The sequence below is a fragment of the Barbus barbus genome (genome assembly GCF_936440315.1).
Source record: "Barbus barbus genome assembly, chromosome: 23".
Classification (NCBI taxonomy): domain Eukaryota; kingdom Metazoa; phylum Chordata; class Actinopteri; order Cypriniformes; family Cyprinidae; genus Barbus; species Barbus barbus.
In genome coordinates this window covers 25,508,296-25,534,813 of record NC_136751.1, presented here as the reverse complement: position 1 = coordinate 25,534,813, position 26,518 = coordinate 25,508,296, and the positions used below count along the sequence as shown (strand labels likewise).

The window sequence follows — 26,518 nt, the reverse complement described above, 5'->3', positions numbered from 1 at the left end:
TCCAAAAAATGTTTCTTTGTTAACTTGACCTTTCTAAAATGTGTTCACTCATAATTACTTTCATCTGGACATGTGCATAAATAAATATATTATATATAGATATTCTGGAGAAGAAGTGTTTATATGACAGATTTCTGAATAATTAAGCCATTTGCCAGCTGCCTGATTTCTGAAATTTCGTACATTGTCCAACTGCAGTTGAGGTAACCGCAATATGACCAAATTACAATATTAATCATAATTTTCAGTTACATGTAAACATGGTCCCTGAGATGAGAACAACAGAAGTACATCATAAACAGAGGAGAACACAAGGGTGGAACTAAGAGAGCGAGAGAGACAGAAGGAGAGAGTGAAAGAGAAGGGTGGGGGTGGATGGGAGTATCTGGCCGTTGTCCATGTGTGCGGCAGGAGAGCTGAAGCAGTCAGGAGGGGAGAGAGGGCTGGCACGTGGAAGGGCAGTATTTCACAGAGAGAGAGAGGAAAGAAAGGAGGCTTCTTCTCATTAAAGGAGGTGGAAGCTCTCCAAGATCAGTGCGCTTGTTGTCTGACACACGCTCGCACTCACACATTTTTATGAGTTAGAGGAATGCATCGCCTGTGGTAAGAGTGACAGGAACAGTCAGCCAGGGTTGAGTCACAGTGTTGCGCACAGTTTAGACACTTTCTTCACACTGGAACCCACAGAAGCATCTCAAAACACACCCTAAGTGTCAATTTAGTGAGTTTCAGTGCACTGTTCTGATGACAGCAGACTAATATTCTTCTGCAACTTGCAATTGGTGGATCATAAGGAGTCAGTGTGAGACGTTCAAGAGGACTGCATGAGGATGGCATGGGGTGTGTGGACCTTCATGCTTTGCATGACACTATGGATCTGCTCTGCGACTCAGTCGGCAAAGACTGTGTATCCAAGATTACGACTGTCTCACAAAGGTAAGGCAACAGGTTTGTGTGTGTGTACAATGCTTGAGCATGAAGTTCAGTCAAATTGAAGCTGAAACTGTAATTATTGGCCATAATTTTAGACTTCCCAATATGGACATCCCAATACAGCTCTTCCAAAGACTTTATACAGGTTAAGCATACTGATTATTTTACCACTTTCTTCCACTGTTAAAATGGACAACTGTCTTAAACAAGTAAATTTATAATAATTTATTAAATGGTATTATTAAATTTATGTATTTATATTCACATTTGTTTTATAGCTATTTAAACACACTCTCATGGCAAATTGTAATTTTGTAGTTTATAAATTTGTAGTTTCATTTTCTTTCATTCATCATAGTGCTGCATGATCTCATTTGTACGATCTCTTGTAAGATTCTGTAAAATCTGTAATATTTATACAATTTCATACAATCTCATTTTATACGATTTCATACGATATTCACACGATCTTCTTCATACGATCTCATTTGTACGATTTATAATCTCTTTCGTAGAATTTTGTACAATCTAATTGTTACGGTTTCCTACAATTTTTTAAATATATATATATTTCTAAATATGTTTTATTTATTTATATAGTTATTTATTTATTTATTTGTTATACTTTTGAGTGTACTACATTTTTAATCTGTTAGATAGCGTGAATGAATGAATGACAGTGAAGTTGATTATGGACATGCAAATGATTTGGAAGTCACTGATGCTGCCATAAATACATCTGGATTCTCTTTTATTTGTGTTTTTCCTCACCGTTACGGTGGTTGAGTTTCTACAATGTGGTTTTCTGTCAGCTTAAGCGGTTCACTGAAGGAATGTCAACTGTTCTTTTTACTATGCTGGTCTCTCATTGGCATGTTTACAGTGAAATTCAGGGATAGATGGGGGCATCCTTTGTAGATGAACACCCTAGCCCAAAGCAAATAGCCTATGCCGCTCTCAGTCTTCCTCTTTGATCAGAATGCTGTGGAAACTGTGTCATATAAAAATCCACACCCCAGCGTTGGTCATGGTTGAGAGTCCATGTGGAATTTCAGTGCATGGAAAATCAAACCAATACCATCTATGAGCGTTCTGTAAAACCTGCTCATGGAAATAGTGCTATTCCTTTGAGAAAAAACACTGACACCATGTGCCTTGGACAAAGGTTTTATACTGAGGTGTTTGAGTGGCTTTTCTCATTAGATTTGTCACAATATTGATTTACAATGTCACTTTCAGTGGGTTGAGCACATAGCTGCTGCAAACTCAAGCAAATTGTGATTGATGTGTGGCGAAGAAACTGGCTGGCAGCAGGGGAAATATCCCCAGGCAAAGATAAAATGTGGAATTTCTTTCCCAATCCTCTCAGTGCCATTCTTCTCCCTGTATCTTGTTTTTTCTTTTTTAATTTTTGATTTAAAAGGTTGATTTTGAGAGGAAAATGTTCTAAAACAGATTTGTTTTACAAATGTTTCTTTTTATTAGCCATTTACAGTTCTTCTTGGTGTCCATCTCTTTTCCCCCCCTGCTTCTGTTTCTATCATTCACTTGGTGTTATTTGCATGTCTAGACTGATAAAGTGTTCTCTACTCAGCAGAAGAAACATTTGTGCATGTATCATATCATTATGGAATGAAAAACACGTATGCTTTAAAATTTGAATAACATGAAGACCTCAGAGGTAGTTGAGGCATTTTTGTCGACCTTGGAGCAATCAGGTTGACTTGTGGTTAAACCCAAGGGATTCTCCTCCTAAATTGTAAAGATGTCTTAAATTATAACTCAAATTAAAACCAGTTGGTTTAATTAAATATTGCCCTGATCTGCCAGCGGCTACATGCTGTGTGCTAACCAGAGTGGGAATTTTCTGCCTACCAGACATGGCACTTGTTGAATGCGCAGTTTACCAGACCGTTAATTATAAAATTGAGTTTGCAAATGTGCAAAGAGATTCCTTTTTAGAGTCTGAGTCAGTCTTTTAGTCCTCAGACAGGTTTAGTAGCCCAAAAAATAAAAGTAAATGTGGGTTTGGATCTCTTTTGCTATGTTGACTGCTGTGAAGTCTTGTGTAGCCTGACCTTTGACCTTGTGTGCAACTTATTCTGGCCAAGAACTACCAACTTAGATGGAAGAAACCGTGTATCAGACATGGTGATAATATAAACTGGTTTTGCATATTATATGTCCTGAAAAATAGTATTTTTGTTGTATATAAAATATATAAATGCAACTGTTACTTTCTCAAGCATGAATTTTCTTTTACTTTTTGTTTTCTTTGTTTTATTAATTTACATCATTTTTTGTCAAAGACATCTTGTAGGTCACCCACTACATGAACTGTCAGATAAGTCAAAATTAACAAAGTATGTGTTCCTGGTGCAAATAGTTCATCATATTATACAAGGTTCTTTAGTGCTGCTTTTTTTACCATTTGTAAAATCATAACTGGGAAAATTCTATCTGAGGATTTTCTGTCAAGTTAGTATTATTTATTTTTTTTAATGACAGTGGTGGCTCATATTACAAAGTTACCACATTTTTACTTTATTAATCAATAGTATTTGAGCAAAACCTATAGTTACAATGGTATGTTTTTCTAAAGGTGTAGAGTTTGTGGACTTATGAATTCACCTAGCCAACAGTTTCTTGTAGCAACCTGTGTTTTGTGTACTTGAGTGGAATGTATTTGACACGCTTATCAATATCTGTAGAGCTTGAGTTTGTCTCCTTTGTGGATTTTATGAATGCACCTTTGTTTCCTGATTGAACAAGTAACTGGTTATTACATTTCAGTTTGTTGCATTGAAAAGCTACTACAGTGCAAAGTAATTTTTTTCTTAATGGAATAATTTTTAAATTTGTGTAGGCAGGGAGGTTTGAGTGGGATTTTCTTTAAGCTTATAAATTTGTTTTAGTAAGCATATTAATCCTTGATTAGGGCTTGACAAAATGACAATTTTAAGATTGGATTTGTTTTATCCCTGTAATATTTCAGAAATGCAACCTTTTTTTGAAAATTGAGTTCAAAAGGGAATTCGCAATTCAAATTTAAGGGCAAGGTGCTTCTCTGCTATGATTTGGCTAAGCTTTGCTTAAAGAAATAATAATAATAAAAATATCTACAGCAAATGCTAATTAGGTGTAAAGGAAGCTTATTTTAAAAAGCCATGTTTTGGCTTCATTGTCTAACAGCTGAAGCAACAACACATTCAGCTGGTTTGTAGGTGTTTGGGTGGGATTGTGTAGGTGGTTGCACATATTTGATATTCATTTTTAAATGGCTTTGAGGGTTTAATCAAGCTAAAAACAACAAAAGTGAGAGTTAAGAGATTACCATTGAAATTGGTGTAATTAGTAGAAGCTACAACTTGGCAAATATGTTTGTTTATGAGGGAGTGTAACGCTGCCATGATTTCAGGTATGAAAATTGTCAACTGCATCCCAACGGTGCATTCTGAACCTTACAGGCACCTTAATTATATGCAGGTATTTTTGAGAGTATTGAATAGTGAGGTCGAATTATTTAGCGATGAGCTTGTACGCTCTTCCCTACTGCATGGTCCGAGGGGCAACATGTTGAACACATGATCTGCAAGAGTTGTATATTTATTCGAGAGCGAATTCAGTTTCAAACTACTCTAAACATTATTTCAAAACACTTCCAACTGGTTCTGGAGTGTCCAACCCCGGTTTGAGGTGATGTCACGCTGTTAAGACAGAGTTTGAGTTTCGTGCATTAACTTGTATAAATAAACCATGCTGGCTTCGGTGCGGTATTACTGAACAGTTACCCCTTGCAAAATTTCAACAAGGAGCCCCCAAAAGCTCTCCAGAGCTTTTAGCCCTTGTCCCAGCTACTTATAAAAAGTGTCAGTTTCTTATCCCAAATCTATAGCCGTTCAAATATACAAATCCTCAGGGACCTCCAGTTGGTTGTAGCTATCATCATGTAAATGGATGTTCGTGAACGTTTTATGAGTTTTTTTTTAAACAACCAAAACACAAGACGTTTGCCCCCTACATCAATATAAATGTGAGAAAAGAGACATATTTTGAGCTCTCTGTCAAATAGGCGGCATACTTCAGTTTCGCCATGTTATGTGGTCTCTAATAACAAGCTATAGTAGCTTTTCCATCGTCAGTCATCACTAAATGACTAATCACAGTTTGAGCACTCTAAATCGGTTTTTCATCACCTTTTACTGGAGAACACGATCTTTAAGTTTTGAATTCAGCCTTGGGATTTGTTTTACAGAGCTTTTGGCTCTTAGCAAGGAAGACGAAGGTCTGTGTTTAATTTTTATATTCTGTTTTAAATTGACAGTATAACAGCCTATTAGACAGCTCATGTTGCGAGTCTCTGCTGTAATTTTAAACCTACTTCAACGTAGACAAGAAGGCTCATCTATGCTCAGATGATTATAAATGAGTTTACCCAGGGTTTTTTTTTTTTTGTGGTGAATGGGGGAATTTTATTCCCAAACGGAAGACTGTTTTTGTAACATTTAGAGTAAAATTTAATTTTTCAAATCATATTTTACCATTCCAAGTGATTTCATATGAAGGTTTTCATCTACCCATTTATGTGTGCTGTCCTTGTGTTATTGGCATAATCCAGTCATTCCAGCCAACTTTACTGTATGTCTGTCATTCACATGCATTTTCCCTGATCGGATTATAATTAGATTACTGAAACTATTTGGAGGTTGTCTGAAATGGACGCTGACCACATTTAAAGGGATAATTTACCCCTCTCAAAAAAAAGAGAAAATTGTGCCATTTACCCACTTTCTTGACATTCCAGCTCGGTATGACTTTCTTCTGAAGAATATAGAATAATTAGAAGATATTCTGTGGTTCAAACAACATTAGACCCTATTGACTTCTAATGTATTGAAAAAAGAGACATTTTCTAAATAGTCTTAAATGATCAGGTGTAATAGTTACCTATTTGTCACTCCAAAGGCAAATTTAGCTTTGAGTCCACAGCACATGAAAGGAAAAGAACTTATACAAGCAAACCTCCTGATGTTTCATCACCCAGTCATTGTATCCAGATAGCGTTGCATGTGTTTAGCTGGTCCGCAGTTCATTGCGTAATTAACGATGTTCTTGGAAGAGTTTGTTCCTGCTTTGGTCTGTTCTTGCTTCTTCCTATCTCTCGCTGTGTCTTTCTCAGTATTTCTCCTGACAGTTCCAAAAGGCCTGTTTACCCAGTAAACCCATAATTTCCTTTCAAATGGGGCATCTGAAGGGTCGTCATGGAGACGTGTTCTTCAGAGACAGCATGACGGGAAGGAAGAAATCCTGGGTTTTAATAAACTTCACAGTCAGTACAATCAGTGCTGGACAGCAGACCCACAAATGGCCCCTTAGAACAAGGGTTTCCTTGACTTACAGTGGCTTCAATGAATGCACATAGTTCTCTGGTCAGTGAAAGATCTCCAAGGTCAGGTAATTTACAATGTATCGTCAGTCAGCTTGTTTCTCCACATCAAACAACCAGAACGACCATTTTCAACAAAACAATGGCCTGGAATTTCATCAAACGTTCAAGGATTGCGCTCCATGTGACATCCTCTTATCTTTGATATATTGTAATCCAGTGAAGGCAGTTGATGGTTTTCATTTGGATCATGTTCTCTGTCCTTCAGCTAATGCTCTTTGTATTCATTCCCTCGCTTTGTGTCCATTTGGCATTCATTTTAGAGGTGACACACAATGGCTTTGTAAAGATGGTGTAATTTTCTGTCATCCCAGAAAGCTTTCAAACTACTGATTCAGAACCATAGGGTCGATAAGTGATTTCATACTACTGAACTTTGGTTAAATTGTTCGATTTTTTTTTTTTTTTTTTTTTTTTTTGTGCCCAGTAATCATCTACAGACTTGTCTCTTGAGGCATTTATGGCAGTTCTTGTGAGAGGATGTTTGAGTTGAGCTAATCGTCTTATATCTGTAAGTGAATTACGATGTGACATTACTCAGGAGATCTACTTAGTCAGGTTTAATCTACTCCGACTGGCAGTCCAAGAATAATGATGTATAAATGTCAAGGTTTTTTGTTATTTAAATCAGTAAGTAGTAAATTTTGTTCCTTCTCTCTCATGTTGTCCAAGGCTCAGTCAAGGTTAAATATGAGAGAAATGTTTTATGAACAGAAATCTTTGGCATCTTTCAACCCACTGGCTTTGGGTGTTGAAAGGCTTCTTTTTCCATGAAGTGAGTGAGCGACAGGCCCTAATGTATCCAACACTTGTGTGTTTTTTGAGAGTTTTGCAGCTCTTAAACATGAGCGGTTATTCCAGGTGGGAGAAAATTATAGGGAAGAAAACCATGGAAAGCCCCTCAGTTTGTTTTCAAAGGATATCACTTAAAATGTGTGTTTATCTCTGTACAAGCCAAGACATTGAACTCAAAGAGTATCTTAATGAAACATTCAGATGTTTGAGGAGGTTAAAAAGTGAAAAACTCATAAATATAATATGAAGAGATGGGTGTTTCCTGTAGAAACGCTGAGAGTGGTTTTGTGGTAATCACATGTATTTTAAAATACCTTGAGAAGGCTGATTCACCTAGTAGATGTTTTGTATTTTTTTTTTTTTTTTTTGAATGAGTATTGAAAATATCATGTCCCAGAGTACTTGATCTTAACAGATGCATAGGCTTTTTATTTATTTATGTATTTATTTATTTTTGTAAAAATTTTTTTGTCTTAGCGATTTTTTTCCCCCCACCACTTTATGAAATAATTGGTATGCCGTAGTGACTGATATAATTGTTTTTTGATTGCTGATTCCATATACTGCATAACACAAGCAACAAGCATAACAATTGCTAATATTTACTAAGAACATTTGAAAATACAATTTGTAACTTTTATAGTGATTATTTTATTTGAAATTTGAATTATTATTTTTTTTTTTTTACAATTTTTATGCGCATTTTGGGATATTGCATAAAAAAAAGCTGGATGGAAAGGCCAAGATGCACATAAATCCTAAAAATGCACATAAAAAACGTATGTGCTCAACTAAGTAGGATCAATTTCTTATCCGGTAAGAAAATGTGCTTAAACTATGATGGAAACACTTTTCCCGATTAAATTCCTTAATGTGCATCAAAAAAGACATGTGACTTTGCGATGGGACAGTGTAAAACTGGACCAACCAATGGACCGATCTCATTGCACAGCATCTGAAATACTAGTTTTGTCAATATGCAAGTCTCGTCAAAGTGCTTTGTTATAATTAACTCCAAGAACTGCGTTCCCAAACAGCAGACTCCGAAAATAAGATAACATGACCGCGTTTCATCAGCGTGCTCTGAAGCTCCTAATTTATTGTATATACAAATTATTGCCTTCTACTGCAGCAAATTTATTTTTTCTTTGCGATATTTAGTGCATGTTAATCAGGAAGTGACAATTTTGTTCTCTTCAACTCCCTGAATGGAAACTGTGCTTTAATCGCAAATGTTTTATGCAATAAATGCAATATTCCAATTTTGCGCATAAGTTTAATTCGTAACTTTGGATGAAATTTTACATCTTTATTTGCAATAATAATTTTCATTAACCCGAGACACTATAGCGTATGATATGTTTGGCCTTGGTAAGCTCAATCATTCTTTTATTGTGCATGTAAACTGCATGGACAGCAAATGTTCTTTGAACATAGTTCCCTTGCTAAAAATTTCCAGTTCCACAAAGTTGAGTTCATGTTTTTATAAATGGCTTTTTTTCTGGCATTCTTGAATGCAGCATGAGGAAAAATTCAATACTAACAAAATGCTATCATTCAGTCACCACAGAATAATACATGACAAGCTGGATCTGGCAGTATTTCCATGTGTCTCTCCACAAGCCTCATGTGGTCCACAGCGCGTTCCATCAGGAGGACCTGACCTCTGTTTGCTTAGCTCCGCCTCCTGGATGATTGACATGCATTCTGTGTTTGTATTCTTGAAAATGTGCTTTGTATCAACACATCATGTGTCCTAGCAGGTAATTGAAGTTTATCTCGTAGCCACTGTGGAATCGCCAGTAGCATGTTGTTTCAGTCTGCGCTGATGTTTGAAATCAAAATACCTGTCTGTCTTTGTTAACTTGATTGACAGGACATAAAGACCCTGGCCTATGAAAGGGCGAGCAGATGGGGCTTTTTACCCCCATTTTGTTTTTTTCTGTGCAATGTCTGATTGGTTACACTGCTCTTCTTCTTTTCCATACAGAGCTGTTATCACATGTTATCACACAGAGCATGATATCACGCTCCATGACGCCAACAGTTTTTTTTTCTTTCTTTGGTCCGTTCATACCATCACTGAAAACTATGTCATTCAGGAAACCCCCATTTTGGCTGCTTGCTCATGTTTCACCCAAGCATCGCTGAGACTGTTTATGGAAATGATCTTTATCTAAGTCCTCCCCATCTCATATCTTCACCCTTAACTGAGCGTTGCATCTAAATGTGGAGTCATTGTGCCACTGTTGCTTTAAACGCTTTGGTAAAAGCTTTAATCTCAACCTACGTGCTATAAAGCACAGACAAAACACCTCTTTGCAATGTGCATTATCTTTAAAGTGCCATTGTTTCATCATAGAGATGAAATGGGAGTAAGGAATTATAAGATATTTCCCATGACATATTTACAGTAGCTGATAAAATGGCTAGATAAATGTTTGTAAATAAATGCAAACACCATGCAAAGAATGATTCATATGTGAAATGTATCTAAATGTGTATTTTGTTGGCTAATATGTTTTGGCATTGGAATGAATATAAATCCATAAAGTTATGTAATCTCATACTGTATTATGTATTAATATGTATTAAGTTATGAAAATTCAGACTGTATTTTCATACAGTCAACATTGTTTGCACGTTTACTTGCATAATATTATAAGCATATTTTTATTATATTATATATTTTATTTTTATTTATTTATTTATTTTTTGTTCTTTTTATTTAATTTTTGGAATAACATGCATCAAGCATCAATCATGCACTAGAAGACCAGATACATGTGACCTTTGTTGTTTATTTTAAAGCAGTTATAAATTTCATCATTATGGGCCATGAATAAATAATCAAACAAATAAATAATAACTTATTTATTTAAGAATCTATACCGTATATAAATAACTTTTTAATAAAAATGTAATAATAAATTATAATTTTCAGTTTTAAATATTAGCCCAATTTTCATAACTCAGGAATGTTGCATCACTAATTAAGAAATGTAATGGGTTCAGTTTTGATTTTGTGTTGTCATTAAATGTGGTTAATTTGTCAAGTGAATCAATGTGATGATCAGACACCTGGTCTGCTTATATGGGCAAACTGAGTTTGAATCTGGCTTGTTTCACCTCCACATTTATTCATGTTTTCAGTCTCCTGTAGTGGTTTGTTGAGAGAAGGGCAGGTTGATGTTAGCCAGCTTTACTTCCTCTCTACTGGTTCATTGAAGTATTACAGCTGCAATTTAGCACAAGTTGAAAGTACAAACAATATGCGTCAGTGCGAATCATATGTACATGATACACAATTCGGTAAGAACCCTTTAATGTTATTTGAGGCCCCACGTCACACTACCTTCAAGGCCACACTGAAACTCTCCCTTCCAGCCCGCCCACAAGAAACAAACCCCTCTGGGCTTCATATCTAAACCAAAAACCTTCACTATTCCAGATCAACAGAGACAAGTGTTTAACAAGCTGTTGAGTTTATTAGAGAAGAAATATTTCAAGGGTGGTGGACTGGATTATGTTCAGGCTGCACATGTTTAGATTTTTTATGCTTCTGCATGCAAATATATACATGTTAATGCTAATATTTAAATATAAATATATATTTAAAAATGTTTATTTTTCAATTTTATTTTATTTTTGAACTAGGGAATTTAGACTACAAATCAATGTGTATTGAATTATAAAGGGCATTGATTGCCCATTGACTTTGGTTGCTTATTACTTATTTATTTGATTAGTAAACAATAAATATTGAATACATTGATTCCATTAAAGAGAGTTTTACTCTTGAAGGATATATAGCCTTACCCAGACATGCAGTCTGTCTGGAAGAAGGCAAAGATCATATTCCCAAATACAGGATAACCCTTACGATAATTACTAGGGTTAGCAGGTTAACACAGTCAATATGCTGTGCTCTCTTAAACAGAGTCCCTCAGTCTTCTGCTGAGAATCAGATCTTTTATAGTAATTAGCTTTGGCTTTTGCCTCCTCATTGAATTAAATAAAATGGACCCCTGTTCATATAGACAAGTTCGCCTTATACTGCAGTGTGTATAAATATGATTTATGTAAAATTCATCCATCAGGGGGTCTACAAAATGACCTTTGCTGTTAGACAAAAAATGGGGAACTCAGAGTGACAGATGAAAGTAGGAAGCTCTTTTCCTTCCTAGGATGAAAGCACTTCCCTATAGCCGATAGCCCCGAGTAGACGTCCACATCCGCAATCAGCCTATCAGCTATCCTTAAACCTGGAATCTTCCAGCCTCCAAAGTCCTCTTTAGGGAGAATCGGCACTTCCTTAGACCTGCTCAACCCGGCTGAGGTTCAGATGACTTGGGCAGAGGAAACAGGTCTTTAGTTTGGCTTAGAGGGTAATACAGCCTGTTCAGCACATGGGGATTTGGATTAGAGAGAGTTTGGGTCATTTCCCTTTCAATAACCGCTTTTTCAGTTTTGTTAGCTGACAAGCCTGAGAATGGGATTGACAGTGTTTCCTGTGAATAAATGCAGTCACTTCCTGTCTTAAAAGCATAAGGGGACCCATAAAAAACACTTTCACTTATAGTCTGAATTAATAAATTGTTTGCCAATAACATATACTGTACACGCAAATCATTGTTTATCCATTAGTTCTGTTCCTGAAATTTCCTTGTCTGGTCAGCATATCTAGAGTCCTATTTGTGTTTTTCATACTAGTGGTGGATATTTCTCAGTTAATAATTTTGCAACCACATAGTTTTGCCAGTCAATGGCAACAATTGGGTTGCTCTTTGTTTGTGTTTGTTTTGGGTGAGAATCAATTTGAACTAATTTTTTTCAAATCACTTATTAATTCAAGAACAAAACGAGTTTTACATGAGTCGTTGAATCATTTGCATGCCAGTTTTGTTTAAAACAGTAGATGAGTTTGTTTCTTCATCAGAACAGATGTGGATAAATTTAGCATTACATCACTTGCTCACCAGTGGATCCTCTGCAGTGAATGGGTGCCGTCAGAACGAGAGTCCAAACAGCTGATAAAAACATCACAATAATCCACAAGTAATCCACATGACTCCAGACCATCAGTCAACATCTTGTGAAGCAAAACGCTGTGTGTTTGTAAGAAACAAATCCATCATTATTATTATATATAAACAAATACATCTTTGTATATATACATTTATGCTATGGTTATAGATATGTAGTATCAAACTTGCAAATATTCATGCAATGAGTATAATAAGGGTGCACTAATTTATTATATCGGTTGGATGGTTGTCTTTTTCGCCTGATTTCTTCCCCACCCCTCTGATGAACAGCCTAATGGTGCGACCCTTGCCTTGTCAGGGCACTGCGTTAATAACGGTGAGGGGTTAAAATGACCGTTGCCTCAGGGAGTTCAGGATTATTTTCTTGACTTGCATTGGGACATGTGCAATTTGCTGTTTGTTCTAGACATAAGGTCTCTTTATAAACATCATGACCCTGTATGTCTTTTCATTGTGGTTTCTACTGAAAAATGTGTATTAAATAAATATTTATAGTGGGTGAACCCTGTGAAGCATCACATATAGAGGCAAGTCAAATCATGAGCTAAGTCTGGTTTTCTTTCTTTCCTTTATCTATCTCATTTATCTTCATGAACAAGAGGCCAAACCCATAGATTTAAATGAGAAAGATGCTCATAATCAAAATGAATGAGAGAGGCGTAGTGGAATTGATTTCATATATTGAACATAAATAAAACTAAATGACAGGTCCAATAAAGATCAATAGAGCAAAGACCTTGGATTAATCAGAGTGGATGCAATGTGAAATTCTTCATCCAATCTGTTTGTTATTTTGCTGTATATATGGTCAGGGAACTGGAAATTATTCCTGAAGGCATTCAATGATTCGTTCCATTTTTCTATTTAACACACTCTTGGTTCTTTCAATACGACACATGGGCACCACAAGTTGTGTAAGGTGTTGACACTTTAAAAGGGATTGTAATTTGTAACATCTTGAAGAAATTGTTTCATGGGCTTTCAACATGACGACACCCTATGGACATCTAAACAAACATATGATATGTTGCACATACTTGATCCAACCTTTGAGACCCCTAGTAAGCTTCTATTTAACATTTTTCTAAGCTGATTTAATAATAATATTATTTCTTCTTTGCTGTCGTCTAATCTTTATTATTCATCTTTATCTTCTTCCTTGTATTCTTTGTCGTAGTAGTCTTTATCTGCTTTGTCTTATTCATCTGTTTTCTGCATCGTTGTTGTCCTTTTTCTGTCATATAATATTTCCCAAATAGTGGATCATTTCAGAATTCTAAAACTTTTTTTTTTAGATCTTGAATCCCAGATTATCAGTATTGTCTTAACTTTTATACCTCACTGTTAAACATCAGAGTGAGGTATTACATTGACTTCCAAATGAACTTGAACACTGTGGGTGTATGTGTGTTACTTGTTTTCATGTTTCTGAGTATCCTAAGGCATTTCTATTAACCGCAAGACTCATAAACATAATTAAAAACACACTGAGTGTCTTTCAGAAGAACTGCTCTCAGACACTAAAGTGTGATCAAAGTCTGCCTCTTTAAATGTCTGTGTTTGACATTGTCGTTCTCTTTCCACTTTCTTCATGTCTGTTTATCCCTCCCGCCATCATTTCAGTAATCCAGTTTTATCCCTGATCTGTCTGTCTGCTTCGCTTATCTTCTTTCCATACATGCTTTTGCCCTTCAACTTTCTAAGTGACTCTTTTAAAGGATTAGTTCACACAAAATTGAAAATGTACTCCCCCTCGTTTCATTCCAAACCTGTAAGACATTCTTTCTTCCTTGGAACACAAAAGGAGAAATTCTGGTCTCTCTTTTTCATACAGTTATGGTGAATGGGGACTGAAGTTTTCAAGCTTCTAAAAGGACACAAAATTGGGTGCATACGACTTAAGCAACTCTCTTGAAGTGATATGATAGATCTGTGTGGTGAAAAAGTGAAATTTAAGTCATTATTCAATGATGATCTTCCCTTTCAGAGAGCTACAGCTTTCTACATTTCAGTCTGATTCAGTGTATGCTTTTTAAAAGTATTTCTATGTTGCTTTTTTGTGCTTTTGGAGCTTGACAGCCTCAGTCCCTGTGCGCTTTCATTAAACTGAAAAAAAAAAGTGGTTAGGAAATTCCATAAAAATACACATTAAATAAAAGAGGAAATCATATGAGTTTGAAAATGACATTTAAAGTAAGTAATGGCAGAATTTTCAATTTTTTGCTAAATTTTTCCTTTTAATACTGTCTTTTATTCCATGTGTCACTGAACTAAACCAGCGTCCAGTGATGTGTGTGTATCCACTTATCGATGGATCTGCCTGCATATTTGTGTGTGTGTGTGTGTGTGTGTGTTGGGAGGCTGCCATTTTTCAGTCTTAAAGCAACCAGAGAGCATTTAAAATGAAAAACACATTTTGTCATTGGGTGTGTATGACTGGAGGGCCAACTCGCACACGCTGAATAAATCAGAAGGTCAAGACCATTACGAGGGCAACTCCCCATGGAGCAACCCAACGCACACACACAAACACGCTCAGGAAATCTGTCATAAATCATCAACATCCCATACTTTGATTAATCATATAATCCAATTTCTCTTATATCACGATTCAGTGAAGCAGTGCATCTCTGTCTGATTTTGGTCATATATGTGGTCTGTTTAATCCGGTTCCAGCTGCCTCAAAAGTGATGATAGAGACATTCGTAATATTACAAAAGATTTCTGTTTACTAATAAATGCTAAAAGAACCACAACTATTTTCAACATTGATAATGTTTCTTAAGAACCAAATCAGCATATTAAAATGATTTCTGATGGAACACGTAACACTGAAGACTGGAGTAATGATACTGAAATTCAGCTTTACCATCACAGGAATAAATTACATTTTAGACTATATTCAAATAGATTGTAATTGTATTGCACAATATTACAGTTTTTTACTGTATTTTGATCAAATAAATGCAGTCTTGAAAAGACCTAAAAAGATTAATTCACAAATTGGCCATTTGAATAAACTTTTTTTTTTTTTGCACACAGAGCAATCATATGACTTCAGAAGACTAAGATTGTAGTGTACATGATGCTTTTATGGTGCTTTAGTGTTTGTTTTGCGAAAACGATGACATAATTTTCATTTTTGAGTGAACTTCTGAACTTCTTGACCATCTTGGTTAACCAGCTTCATCAACAAATCCCTAACCCTATGAATTAAAACTTGGCCATGCATGAATGGTGCCTCAAATCATGTGTAATAAGCAGAGTAATACAAATACTTTTCTAAATAATCACATGATTAAAATGCTTCCTAATTTGTGTCTGTAGAGTTATGGGAGCTGAACAGGACGAGAGTGTTCCAGGCTGGAGAGGGGCGTCTGCAGCACTACAGTATGTTACTGGATGAGACTCAGGAAAGGCTGATCATCGGAGGCAAAGACATACTGTACTCTCTCAATCTGGAGCGCATCACTGCCCCTCACAAAGAGGTACATGCATTTATAGCTGTTCTCAGGATTTTGGCAATGTGTCTGTCCGGCATTGTCATCTGAGTGTGTGTGTGTGTGTGTGTGTGTGTGTGTGTGTGTGTGTGTGTGTGTGTGTGTGTGTGTGTGTGCGTGTGGTACAGTTTATCGTCTCATTTGGCTCATGACAGTACATTGCGCAAAGCAATTTGCGTCTTTTGCTAAATAAATCTCAGGATAGCTACGCACATACTAAATAAATAAAAACAGCATTCATACAAAGAGAACACAGAGACTGTATTGCAACCATCTGTTCAACTACAATTTACAAACATTCACAAATTCTTGTGCTCATTTTGAGGTTGTTACTCTGAAACTCTCAGTATATAATTATATACAGTATATAGGGGTGTTAAGCAGCCATTCCACTGTCTCTGACATTTATTTATTTATGATTTTTTGGCCCCTAATGACAGTCGCACCACACAACTTTCAGATTGGATTTTTTTTTTTTTTTGCAATGGTAAGAGGAATGAATAATAAATGTATGAATATATCCATGCAAAATATATATATTACAAAAGATTTTGATGCAGCTAAAGCTCAAATTGGATATAGACATTTTCTATATGCATCCATCTGTATCCACACAGCTTTACTGTTTTCCACTGAAAATGAATGACTTCCGGTCTGATGTTTGTCGGAGATAGGCGGCTTTACTGAGATAAAGTAGATGGTATTACATAAGAATCAAGTTATGTAATAGCTTTTTTTTATAAGCCTCTCATATGAGTCTTTATCTCATGTGATTGTACATCATTTTAAACACATTTGTCCAAAGTGCTATTTATTTCTTCAGGTGTGAAATGTTTTTAAGTGGAACATATTTTAGTGGACTTATAAGAGGCTTCTTAGGGAGTATTATAATTAAAGATTCACTCCACAGTCTCACAAAAATATTACAAAAGCTGTTACTGGGGAGGCACCCTTTCAAGAGGCACTAATATGTGTAATTTAGGTACTAATATGTACCTTTTAAGGTTATAATATGTACCCTTTAGGGATTGCTAGCAACATGCTCTACTGTTTGAACTACAGAAATGCGGACAGTCTTTTTTATGCAACCACAGGTCAAAAAACATAACAATGACTGTGTTCTGCCAAGTACAGCAAGCATATTTCTGTGCCAGAACAACATGCCCAGAACTCATACGCTTGTTTCTCTGTTTTAGATTCACTGGCCAAGCTCTGAGGAGCAGGTGGGGGATTGTTTAATGCAGGGCAGAGAGAAGGTAAATCTGTTATACATACTGTACAGTATATATAACACAGTGATATCCTGTTACATGGCTACAGTGTTTATCTTGAAAAGTGTTAAAAGCGTTCTTTTCTTTATCTCTTTATCTCTATTTTTCTCTCTGTCCCTCTCTCACAGCCGGAGTGTGCAAACTACATTAAGCTGGTGCAGCATTATAACAGCACCCACCTGTTAGCATGTGGGACTGGAGCCTTCAGCCCAGTGTGTGCCTATATCAGAGTGGGCCGTGGAACAGAGGTAAATCTGCTGTGGCAAAGAAAATCATCTTAAATCAGTGTTTATTTTTTTCTTGTTTTAGTTATATATATGTATGTTTTCTTGTTTTAGTTATATATATATATATATGTGTGTAAAATATAATTAATTAGTGTCCCATACTTGGAATTTGTGCTCTGCATTTAACCCATCCAAGTGCACACACACAGCAGTGAGAAGTGATCAAACACACACACACTCACACACTGTGAACACACACCTGGAGCAGTGGGCAGCCAATGCTGTGGCACCTGGGGAGCAGTTTTGGGGTTCGGTGCTTTGCTCAAGGGTCTCACCTCAGTCATGGTATTGAGGGTGGAGAGAGCGCTGGACATTCACCTACATTCCCCCCACCTACAATCCCTGCTGGACCAGAGACTCGAACCCACAAACTTCGGATTACAAATCCGATTCTCTAACCATAAGGCCACGACTGCCCCTAAAATTATTGGAAAACATGAAAAAAATAACGCTGTCGCCTCTTTTATCACTGAAACCCTCTTGTTTTAAGTTAAAAGCTTAAAGGTGAACAAACATGATGGAATTGGCATGTTTTAAAACTGTAATGTTAGTCACAGTTGTTGACAACAAAGTTTCAGAGATGCCTCAGTGACCGCAACATCTTTGAAGCTTTTTATTGTATAGGAAGCAGACTGAGGTCGCATGTAGCTCCGGTGTCGCCTTTTATCCTCTTTCTGTCTTATATCCCAGAAAAACAGGTCTTGAGGAGGTCCTGTTTGTCTTCTGAGGAATGTGTCGTAGTGACTCACGGATGAATTGTGTCCATTGTTGTGCTGTTGTTTGTCACCAGAGACCATACTGGAAACTACCCCTGCAGTCTGCGACTGTCTCTCTCGCTGTATTCCACACATGCTGGAGACGTGCAGAGAGACTTGCGATAATTGAAACCAGTCAGAGTGGTAACAAGTTAAAGCGCTTAACATTTCAAGACACTAAAACATTGGTCAAATCTTTGATTTGTAAAAAGATGCAGATGCTGTGTGTCACCATGAGGTTTAGGAGCGCATTTCTTTTGGTTTGGAGGGCTGTCTGATAACATGGTGGCTGGTATTCAGCTTGCTGAAACTTTGCCGTTCTCAGTTGGAAGGAAAGACATATTTAAAAGCATATGCAATTGTATTATCGTTATAAGGAATGTTAAAAATCTGGTGGTTTAGAGAGGCAGAGACTGAACAATGTGACCTACATCTGCACTGCTGTGTGGAAAAGTTGAAGGTTTTCATGCTTAGCATGCTAATTTTAATACATCTGTATCAGGCTTTGTTCATTTATACTTTTTTGCCTCTTTATTACTTTGAAAAGTACATGTAATCAGAACCACCTTAAAATTTTGTCATTGTGAAAAAGTAGTCGATCTGTCTGTATGTACAAATCATTGATCAAATTGAAAATTTATGTCTGTAAATGCACCACTTATGGTATATAGTGTATATACCATAAGTGGTGCATTTATAGACTTTTTCATCCTAATTTGTATGTTAACCTTTCACATTCTGACATTTTGCTTATGTAGGTGATGCAGGTTTGAGTCCAGTCTGCAACGCATCTTGATCACTTGCCTTCCTCTTTCTCTCTTTCTCTCTCTCTCTCTCTCTCTCTCTCTCTCTCGCTCTCTCCAACAACTTCCTGTCATTCTCTCCACTATCTCTCTAATGAAGAGGCAAAACCCCAACATGTAAAAGTGACGAAAAGTACTCCTGACAGCACTTTATTTCTGAAGCAACTTTAACACTCTTCAACCGCCTGTGGAGAAAGCCTGATCTCCAGAGAGACAGACAGAGTTTGTTTTACTGTGTGCAACGGGAAGTTTTATCATTCTCACTCTGTAAAGTCTCCAACCAAACATCCAGACAAGCGAAAACAAACATCTCCATCCTCCCAGGGGAGCCCCAGTCAAATTACAGAGCGGCTAATCATAGAGAAGCAAGCTTTATTTGAAGGAGCAGGCAAGAAGAAAAGAGCAAAGACAAGACGTTTATTTGAAGGAAACCGAGAATCCTGATCGTGGCAGATGGCCTACAGGCTTTCTTTCACAATCTTTTGGAGGTTTCAAGATGGTGAATTCCCTTCCCACCTCATTCCCGCTTTTCATCCCAACTAGGTTCAGAGATCGGCATTCATGGCTGGGAATAGGAAGCACTTCTGGCTCCCTGACCCTCCGGCAGAGGTGAACGAGAGAGCCACGGGCGTTATGGGAGCCATAGGCAGGAGATCAGAGAGGGTTTAATTAGAGGAGACAGGCTTCAGCGGGGTGCCTGATAACTCCAGCGCTGAGCTGCAGGCCTCAAGCACACGCCTCAGTCTGGAACAACTACACCCTAAACACTCGGAGACATTAATGAGACGCATATGACACACATATGCATCCGTGCACATAAGATATAGGCTTCGCATTCAGATATACACATGGTGACAAAGATGGATGCACATACCTGCACAATTATACACACACTCGGCCCTGGAGTGCTGGGATGACATGCTACAGATGTAGCCATGATGACAGGAAAGACTGATAAAGCTACAGAGACACAGAGCAGAACTGGAGAGAGCCAGTGAGAGGCGTATACATGTACCCATAAGCGAACGGCCCGCATTGCATTCCTTCCCTAATATCGGGAATCTAAGCACCGTTCCGGCCCTTTGTGCCCATACACACATCACAGCACACCATCTCCTCTTTCACCAAAACCCTGCTTTTTCTAATGGGCTGTACAAAAACTTATATACTAATACACCCACATCATACCTTGCTCACATCTCAACAGAATAAACACATAAAATGTTGTTCTGAAACAAAGTGAGCATCCTAATATATAATATAATATAATGTAATATAATAACATGCATGTTGCATGTTAATCACAATTAAACTAAAATGTATTATAGTTTAAATTGAACATTTGGAAGATGCTTTTTTTTCAAACTGACTTTGATTGCATTCAAGGTATGTTTTATCAGTTCTTGCTCTCCCTGGGAATCAAACCCATGGCCTTTGTGCTGCTAGTGTCATGCTCTACTTTTTGAGCTATAAGAAGACTAAAAGTAAATTAAATGCAATTAGCTGAACTTCTTCAGCTTTAAAGTTCTTTTTTGATCCACTTAAATATTTCTTAATTAATTTCAGAATTCTGTTATCATCTACTACCAAATGTACTGACAAGCATTTATGGTATGTCATTTAAATATATATTTTAGCTATACATCTGTGTTTATGACCTTGCAATTTTGTACATTTAAAATATATCAACTTTAAATGTAATATCAGACAACTGTAAACAAGCATTGGTCGATACACAGCAAACAGACAAAGAACAAGACAAAGAGTATTCCTTAGACAAGCGTGGGTCTTCGATCGGCAAACAGTATCCAACAGGGCAAGGCAAAGAGAGATAATCCAGGTACACGAGCAATAATCCAGGCAGGGGCAAACACAATCCGAAACAGCAGGGCAAAGGGTTAAACCAAGAAACACAGGCTAGAATCAAAACAGGCAAGGCAAGACTATGAAAACTACGAAAGGCTCCGTAAGGTTGCTATCAGCTAGGTTAGCGATAAGTGCATACAATACTCTGCAATGACAGAGAGAAAGTCCAATGCTTATAAAGCATGTCTATTGAGATCAGTTGTGTAATCAGTGCAATGGGTGATTGCTGACAGCTGTGATCAGTGCAATGGATGATGGGAAATGCAGTCCACAACAGTAGTGTAGTGCAAGAGTTAATGTGGTGAGCGAGTGACCTCTGGTGGTGAGTAAACAGAAGTTCATAGAACGGTTGAACCCCCCCCCCCCCCCCCCCCCCCCGCTCTATGAATGGGGGAGCGGCGCTCCTTTAAAAATGATTTTAAAAAAGTTATAATTAAGTCGAATTAAAATTGCTTTGTGTGTGCCATGTATTTTTGCTTGTTAACTGTGTATAATTGCTTATAATTGTTTTATAATTGCTTAATATCTTTGGTTTATAATTTGTAAGTGCATATAATTGGGCATTTAAGACATTGCTTACATTTTTCTTCTGTAATGATTACTACAAACGTTTTCTTCTGTTTGAGCGGTCTGAACAGACCTTTTAGGCATCTTGTAACAGCTCAGAAATAATTATGTATTCATATAACTATGCTTAAAAAATAATATATTATTGTTGGAAAATACACACATTGTTAAATTAAATATTAATGATAAAATATAACATTTTATGCATTATTACACACTAATAAACAATATTATAAAGTATTGTGCACTTTTTCACCTCTCAGTTTGCAGTTGGTTTTGAACCATCCCTTTGCACACATCACTAGTTCAATTCAATTCAGTTTATTCATTATATTCAGGAGTAGGTTATTAGTGGTGACTATGGCAGAAATGTACAGGATAAATCATGCAGTTAGTTACAAATTACATGTAATCAAACAGACAGTGAGCACTATTAACTGCAATGATTATATGATGCGATTGAGATTAAACGTTGCAATTAAGCAAAATTTGGTAGTTTTATATGTTTTTGGTTAGCATCATCTGAGGTACACCAACTAGTTCCACCAACACTCATTTTTGGTATTCTGCGGCTGTCAGTTTCAGGTGATCTCTCACCTAACATTTCATCCCTCCTGACAATGCGCAACACGATCACCAAACCTCATGCAACTTTATTACCTCATGCAAATCCAAACCATGTGTTCTTCCACAAGGTGTGCATGTGAGTTTGTGTGTGTTTGACTCATCAGCCGTAAGGTGTGCTGATTATCATGTGAATCTCGATCTATTTCATCTCAGCTATGCCACAAATGTTACTTCAGGCACATCATCTGCTCGAGCAGATATGCACATTCACAACCATGTGTGCTGGCCACAAGCGCTGATGCTATCTGTCTAGGGATCACAAGACTGTGTTAAGTAAGATTTGTACATTCGCAAAGAACCTTACAGCCCCTCGGCATAAACCAGCACGCCAACCTTTATGATTTATACCAATAATTCTCCCATGTAACATCACGCTTCATAAAATGAAACTGAAGTTATGGGTTTGGCTAAGGATTTATTTCCATTCCTGCTTCGTATGAAGTAATGATCGGAAAAACGTCTACCTGCGGAAAGAGTAGAAGAACAATCCTAAGACAGAAAATGATGGATGGACTGGTGTTACATGTCTGGTGTTTGTTTCTCCAGGATCACACAGTGTGAGAACACATAAATCAAGCTCGTGAAAGCCTGTTCTGTGACACATGTTGCACGGCTTATACCATCACCTTCTGGTAAAAGTGAGCTTTGCAATAACGGTAGAGAGAAAGGGATTCTTCAAAGGGCTTTTCATGTAGGGAAGGGCTTGGTTGTGTGCGCTCCAATCTCATTTTACCCTCCATTGCTTCACCTGGATGTTACATTTCCCCTGAGTCTGCAGGAAATGCAGTGAAGGCCTGTGTGTTATTTGATGAAAAGCTACTGTAATATACACTGATACTGATGTGTTAATGCATTATACTCTATGATGCTAGTTGCCCGCAGGCTGATTGATTATTTTCACTGTTTTCTTTTTCTTGCTGCAATGCTAAGAACTGCAGACTTTGCAGTGTCAGATTTCTATTTTGTCTACCCTGCTGAAAATACCAGCTTACACCAGCATGACTCTCCATGCTGTTCACCATCAAAACTAATAATGAAGCTGCTCGACCAGCATGAACTTTCTGTTGAAGGTGGTTGACCAGCTCTCACTGGTTAAGCTTTTTAGGAACCTAGAGGGGATGCCAGCATATCAGCAAGTCATGCTGGGGATCTCATGCTAAAGCATATAAAAACACAACATATGCTGGTGATGAACAGGTGGCATTTTGAGTGGAAATACTATCAAGAGAAAAATAAGTCAAATGTTAATGCTTGGGGGAATAACTTAATTTTTTCTTCTGTTAAATAAGCTGATTGATTATTTTATTTATTTATTTATTTATTATTATTATTAAAGATTATCAAAGAAATAACAAACAAATATTATTATTATTATTGCTACTACTACTACTTGAAATGTCAATAAATCATCCAAATCATGTTTTACTTAAAAGTCCAATAATGTTATTGTAAATATATTGTATATTTAGAATAGTTAGTTATTAGTCTGAAAAGCATTGTTCATGAAAGATTCTTAATAAACAAATGTATGTATACGTTTATTTTATTTTATTTTTATTTGTAGTTTTGATATTACAAAAAACTAAATTTATGCTGGTGATGAACAGGTGATATTTTCAAGTGTGAAAATGTCATTAAAACATTATTTCTGATGGAATAACAAATTTATTAAATTTTTTTTTGTTAAATCAGCTGATTGATTGATTTAATACTATTGTTACAATTATAATTGTCATTTTTATTATTTAGTGAACAACCTATTATTGGTGTTATTATTATTATTATTATTATTATTAAAAGTAACTTTATTACTCACTGTTTATAAATGGTTCTGTCAAGATTGTGGACTGTTTTGTGTGTTTTTCTCCCTCGTGTTGATTGTTAATTTGATTCCAGGTGTGTCTCATCTTCCTCCCTGATTACCGTGTTTATAAGCCCCAGTCCTCTCAGTTAGTGTTTGTCAGTTCTTGAATGTCTTTCCTGCATGTGTTCCATGTCTCCAGTGCCATTAAAGTTACTTGAATCTCCATGTCTCCGTGTTCCTGGTGAAGTGTGACAGAAGAACCGACCAAAAACAGCTACCTCCGCGTGTTCCCTCTGTTTTTGTTTCCGTTTTTTACCCAGTGTTTTTCTTTCCATTGTGTTCCCATGTATCCCCTCGTTCGGCCCGAATTCCTCCTCCTCCTGCTGGAGCAGGGGGACCGATCGCTCAAGGACCATATCAGACTGTTCCTGCTATTAGTTAACGCCACCAGCTACCCGGAAGACGTGCTCTGCTCATTCTATGATGCAAGCGCTGTCGTCCGAAGATGGTCCTCGAGAGGATTTTGCCACCTTCGTGGAGTGGACTCTGGCGATAAACGGTTTGCCCCTCACAGTCTCCCCTGAGGATGATCTCGTCAGATCCACTCCAGACCCAGAGCCCAGCCCACCATCTCCCCGCGGTGCGGAGCATCAGCCCGAGCCTACCGATGATGGAGAGCCATTTCCCCCCGCGATCTACGAGCCAGCGCTAAGCAGAGCAACTGAGCGGATGATCACCCCGGAAGTTGAGCCCAACCCGTCAGACCAAGTGCGAGAGCCGGCGGCAGTGCCCATCACGAGGGAGCAAGCCGTGGACGGTGTGAGCGTGGAGTGGAGTGGAGCCCCCTGCATCGCGGCTGAGGGTGAGTTGATGATACATCTGGGACTGCTAGACAGGGAGGCGGAGTCAGATCCTCCAGTGCCTGCACTTCGAAAATGCCCACCCTCCCACCTGCTCCTGCCTCTTCCACTGCTGTCGTCTGGCAGCCCCCCACTCGCCCTCAGCCCCCTATCTGTACGGTGCGAGCCCTGTGGGTCTGCCATCCTCCAGCGCCGCCGGGGCTGGAGTGTCCCTCACCTCCTCCTCCAGCCTCCGAGGCCTGGACTTCGCCTCGGCCCATAGACCCAGTGGCTCCACCTCAGCTCTTAGCTCCCTCGCCTCCACCATCACCCATCGATCCACCAGCTCCACCTGGCTCCCTCGTCCCTCCGGCTCCGCCTTGGTCGGGCGTCGACCCGCCATCGCCTCAGGACTCCTCTCCTCTGGCTGCGCCTCGTTGCTCCGTCCCACCGGCTCCGTTGGGCTCCTTCCTCCCTTCAACTCCACCTGGGTCCTCAGTCGCTCTGGCTCCGCCGCGGATCTCTGGGCCTCTGCCTCGGTCGCCAGGGCCCTCGACTCCACCCTGGCCCCCCGGATCTTCGGCATCCCCTTGGCTCGTTGACTCTCCGTCTCTGCCTCGGGCTCCTCCACCACCTTCTCCGTCGCCGTTGGTCGGCCCCCTGGAGTCGGCGGCCATACCTCCTCCATGGCTCCTCCCTCCGTCGGCTCCACCGTGGACATCATCACGGCTGTGGCCTGGGTCCAGCTGTGCGCCTCCTGCTCCGGGTCCCTCCTGTCTCTTCCCTGGCTCATCCCTCCTTCGTCATCTCCCTGGTCTCTGTCTGCCGGCCCCCTCCCGGGTGTCCGTCCTCCTCCTGAGCCTCCTCCTTAGTTCCCGCCCGCCCTTCCCCTTTGGATGTTACTACGGTGCGAGGACTTGCTTCCAGAAGGGGTGCGATATATCAGGATTGTGGACTGTTTTGTGTGTTTTTCTCCCTCATCTTGATTGTTAATTTGATTTCCAGGTGTGTCTCGTCTTCCTCCCTGATTACCCTGTGTTTATAAGCCCCAGTCCTTTCAGTTAGTGTTTGTCGGTTCTTGAATGTTTTCCCTGTGTGTGTTCCATGTCTCCAGTGCCATTAACCCTCTGGGGTCTGAGGGTGTTTTGGGGGCCTAGAGAACTTTCGACATGCCCTGACATATGTGCTTTTTTCAGTTGCTTATAAAAATATAAATGGCTAAAGTCTAATAACACTGTAAACAGCACAAACTGGGCTACAATAATATGTTAGCAGCATTTATGTACATGATTGTGTTTTTGAGAAATCAACGTTTATGCGTGGTTAGTGAAAAACGAAAATTTTTAAGTCACTGAAATAAGACCATAAAACACATACAGAACAATTGTTCACAAGACTTGCGAGAACTGGATCTTGTACCCTAGAATGTTTGCTTCAAAATTATGTGAAAATCATCTTGTTTATTTGCTCACAGAAAACAATACATTGATTTAAATTTGTAAAGCCTGTTACTTGAATCTCTGTGTCTCCGAGTTTCTGTGTTCCTGGTGAAGTGTGACAGGTTCTTGATCGATAAATTGTTGTAAAATTTAATTTTATTCAACAAAGAACTTTAATATTATTATTATGTTTCTTCATAAATTGTATTTATTTTATTTTATTATTATTGTTTTTAGCTTGTTAAATGTGTGTTTGTGTTCCAGCAGGAAGGAGAGTTCAGGTTGGAGTCTGATCACATAGAGAGTGGCAGAGGAAGATGTCCATTCCATCCCAACAGCCCTTCAGCATCCACTATGTACCGTAAGCACTCACCCATTCCTGCATCTTTCTAGAGAATAACCTCTCCTCCAGTCCTCCATCCTTTAATAGTCTTTTCTTCCTTTTGTTGACATCCAAATATCTTTCATCCCATTATATCTTTATTTTTCTGTAGCTTCCCCTCTTCTTTTCATCATGATGTTCAGAATGTGTATGTTC

The 26,518-nt window shown here is 38.2% G+C and overlaps 1 protein-coding gene across 1 annotated transcript in view; it reads left to right on the top strand.

Annotated features, from left to right (window-relative positions):
• The first annotated feature begins 490 nt into the window (after nucleotides 1–490).
• LOC306843221 (semaphorin-3E-like) overlaps nucleotides 491–26,518 on the top strand; it is a 41,857-nt gene continuing 15,829 nt past the window's right edge. Inside the window, exons 1-5 of the mRNA XM_079374558.1 lie at nucleotides 491–936; nucleotides 15,550–15,710; nucleotides 16,919–16,978; nucleotides 17,122–17,241; nucleotides 26,245–26,341. Of these exons, the coding sequence (XP_079230684.1) occupies nucleotides 825–936; nucleotides 15,550–15,710; nucleotides 16,919–16,978; nucleotides 17,122–17,241; nucleotides 26,245–26,341 (550 nt within the window). The 5' untranslated portion in view covers nucleotides 491–824. The remainder of the gene's footprint in view (nucleotides 937–15,549; nucleotides 15,711–16,918; nucleotides 16,979–17,121; nucleotides 17,242–26,244; nucleotides 26,342–26,518) is intronic.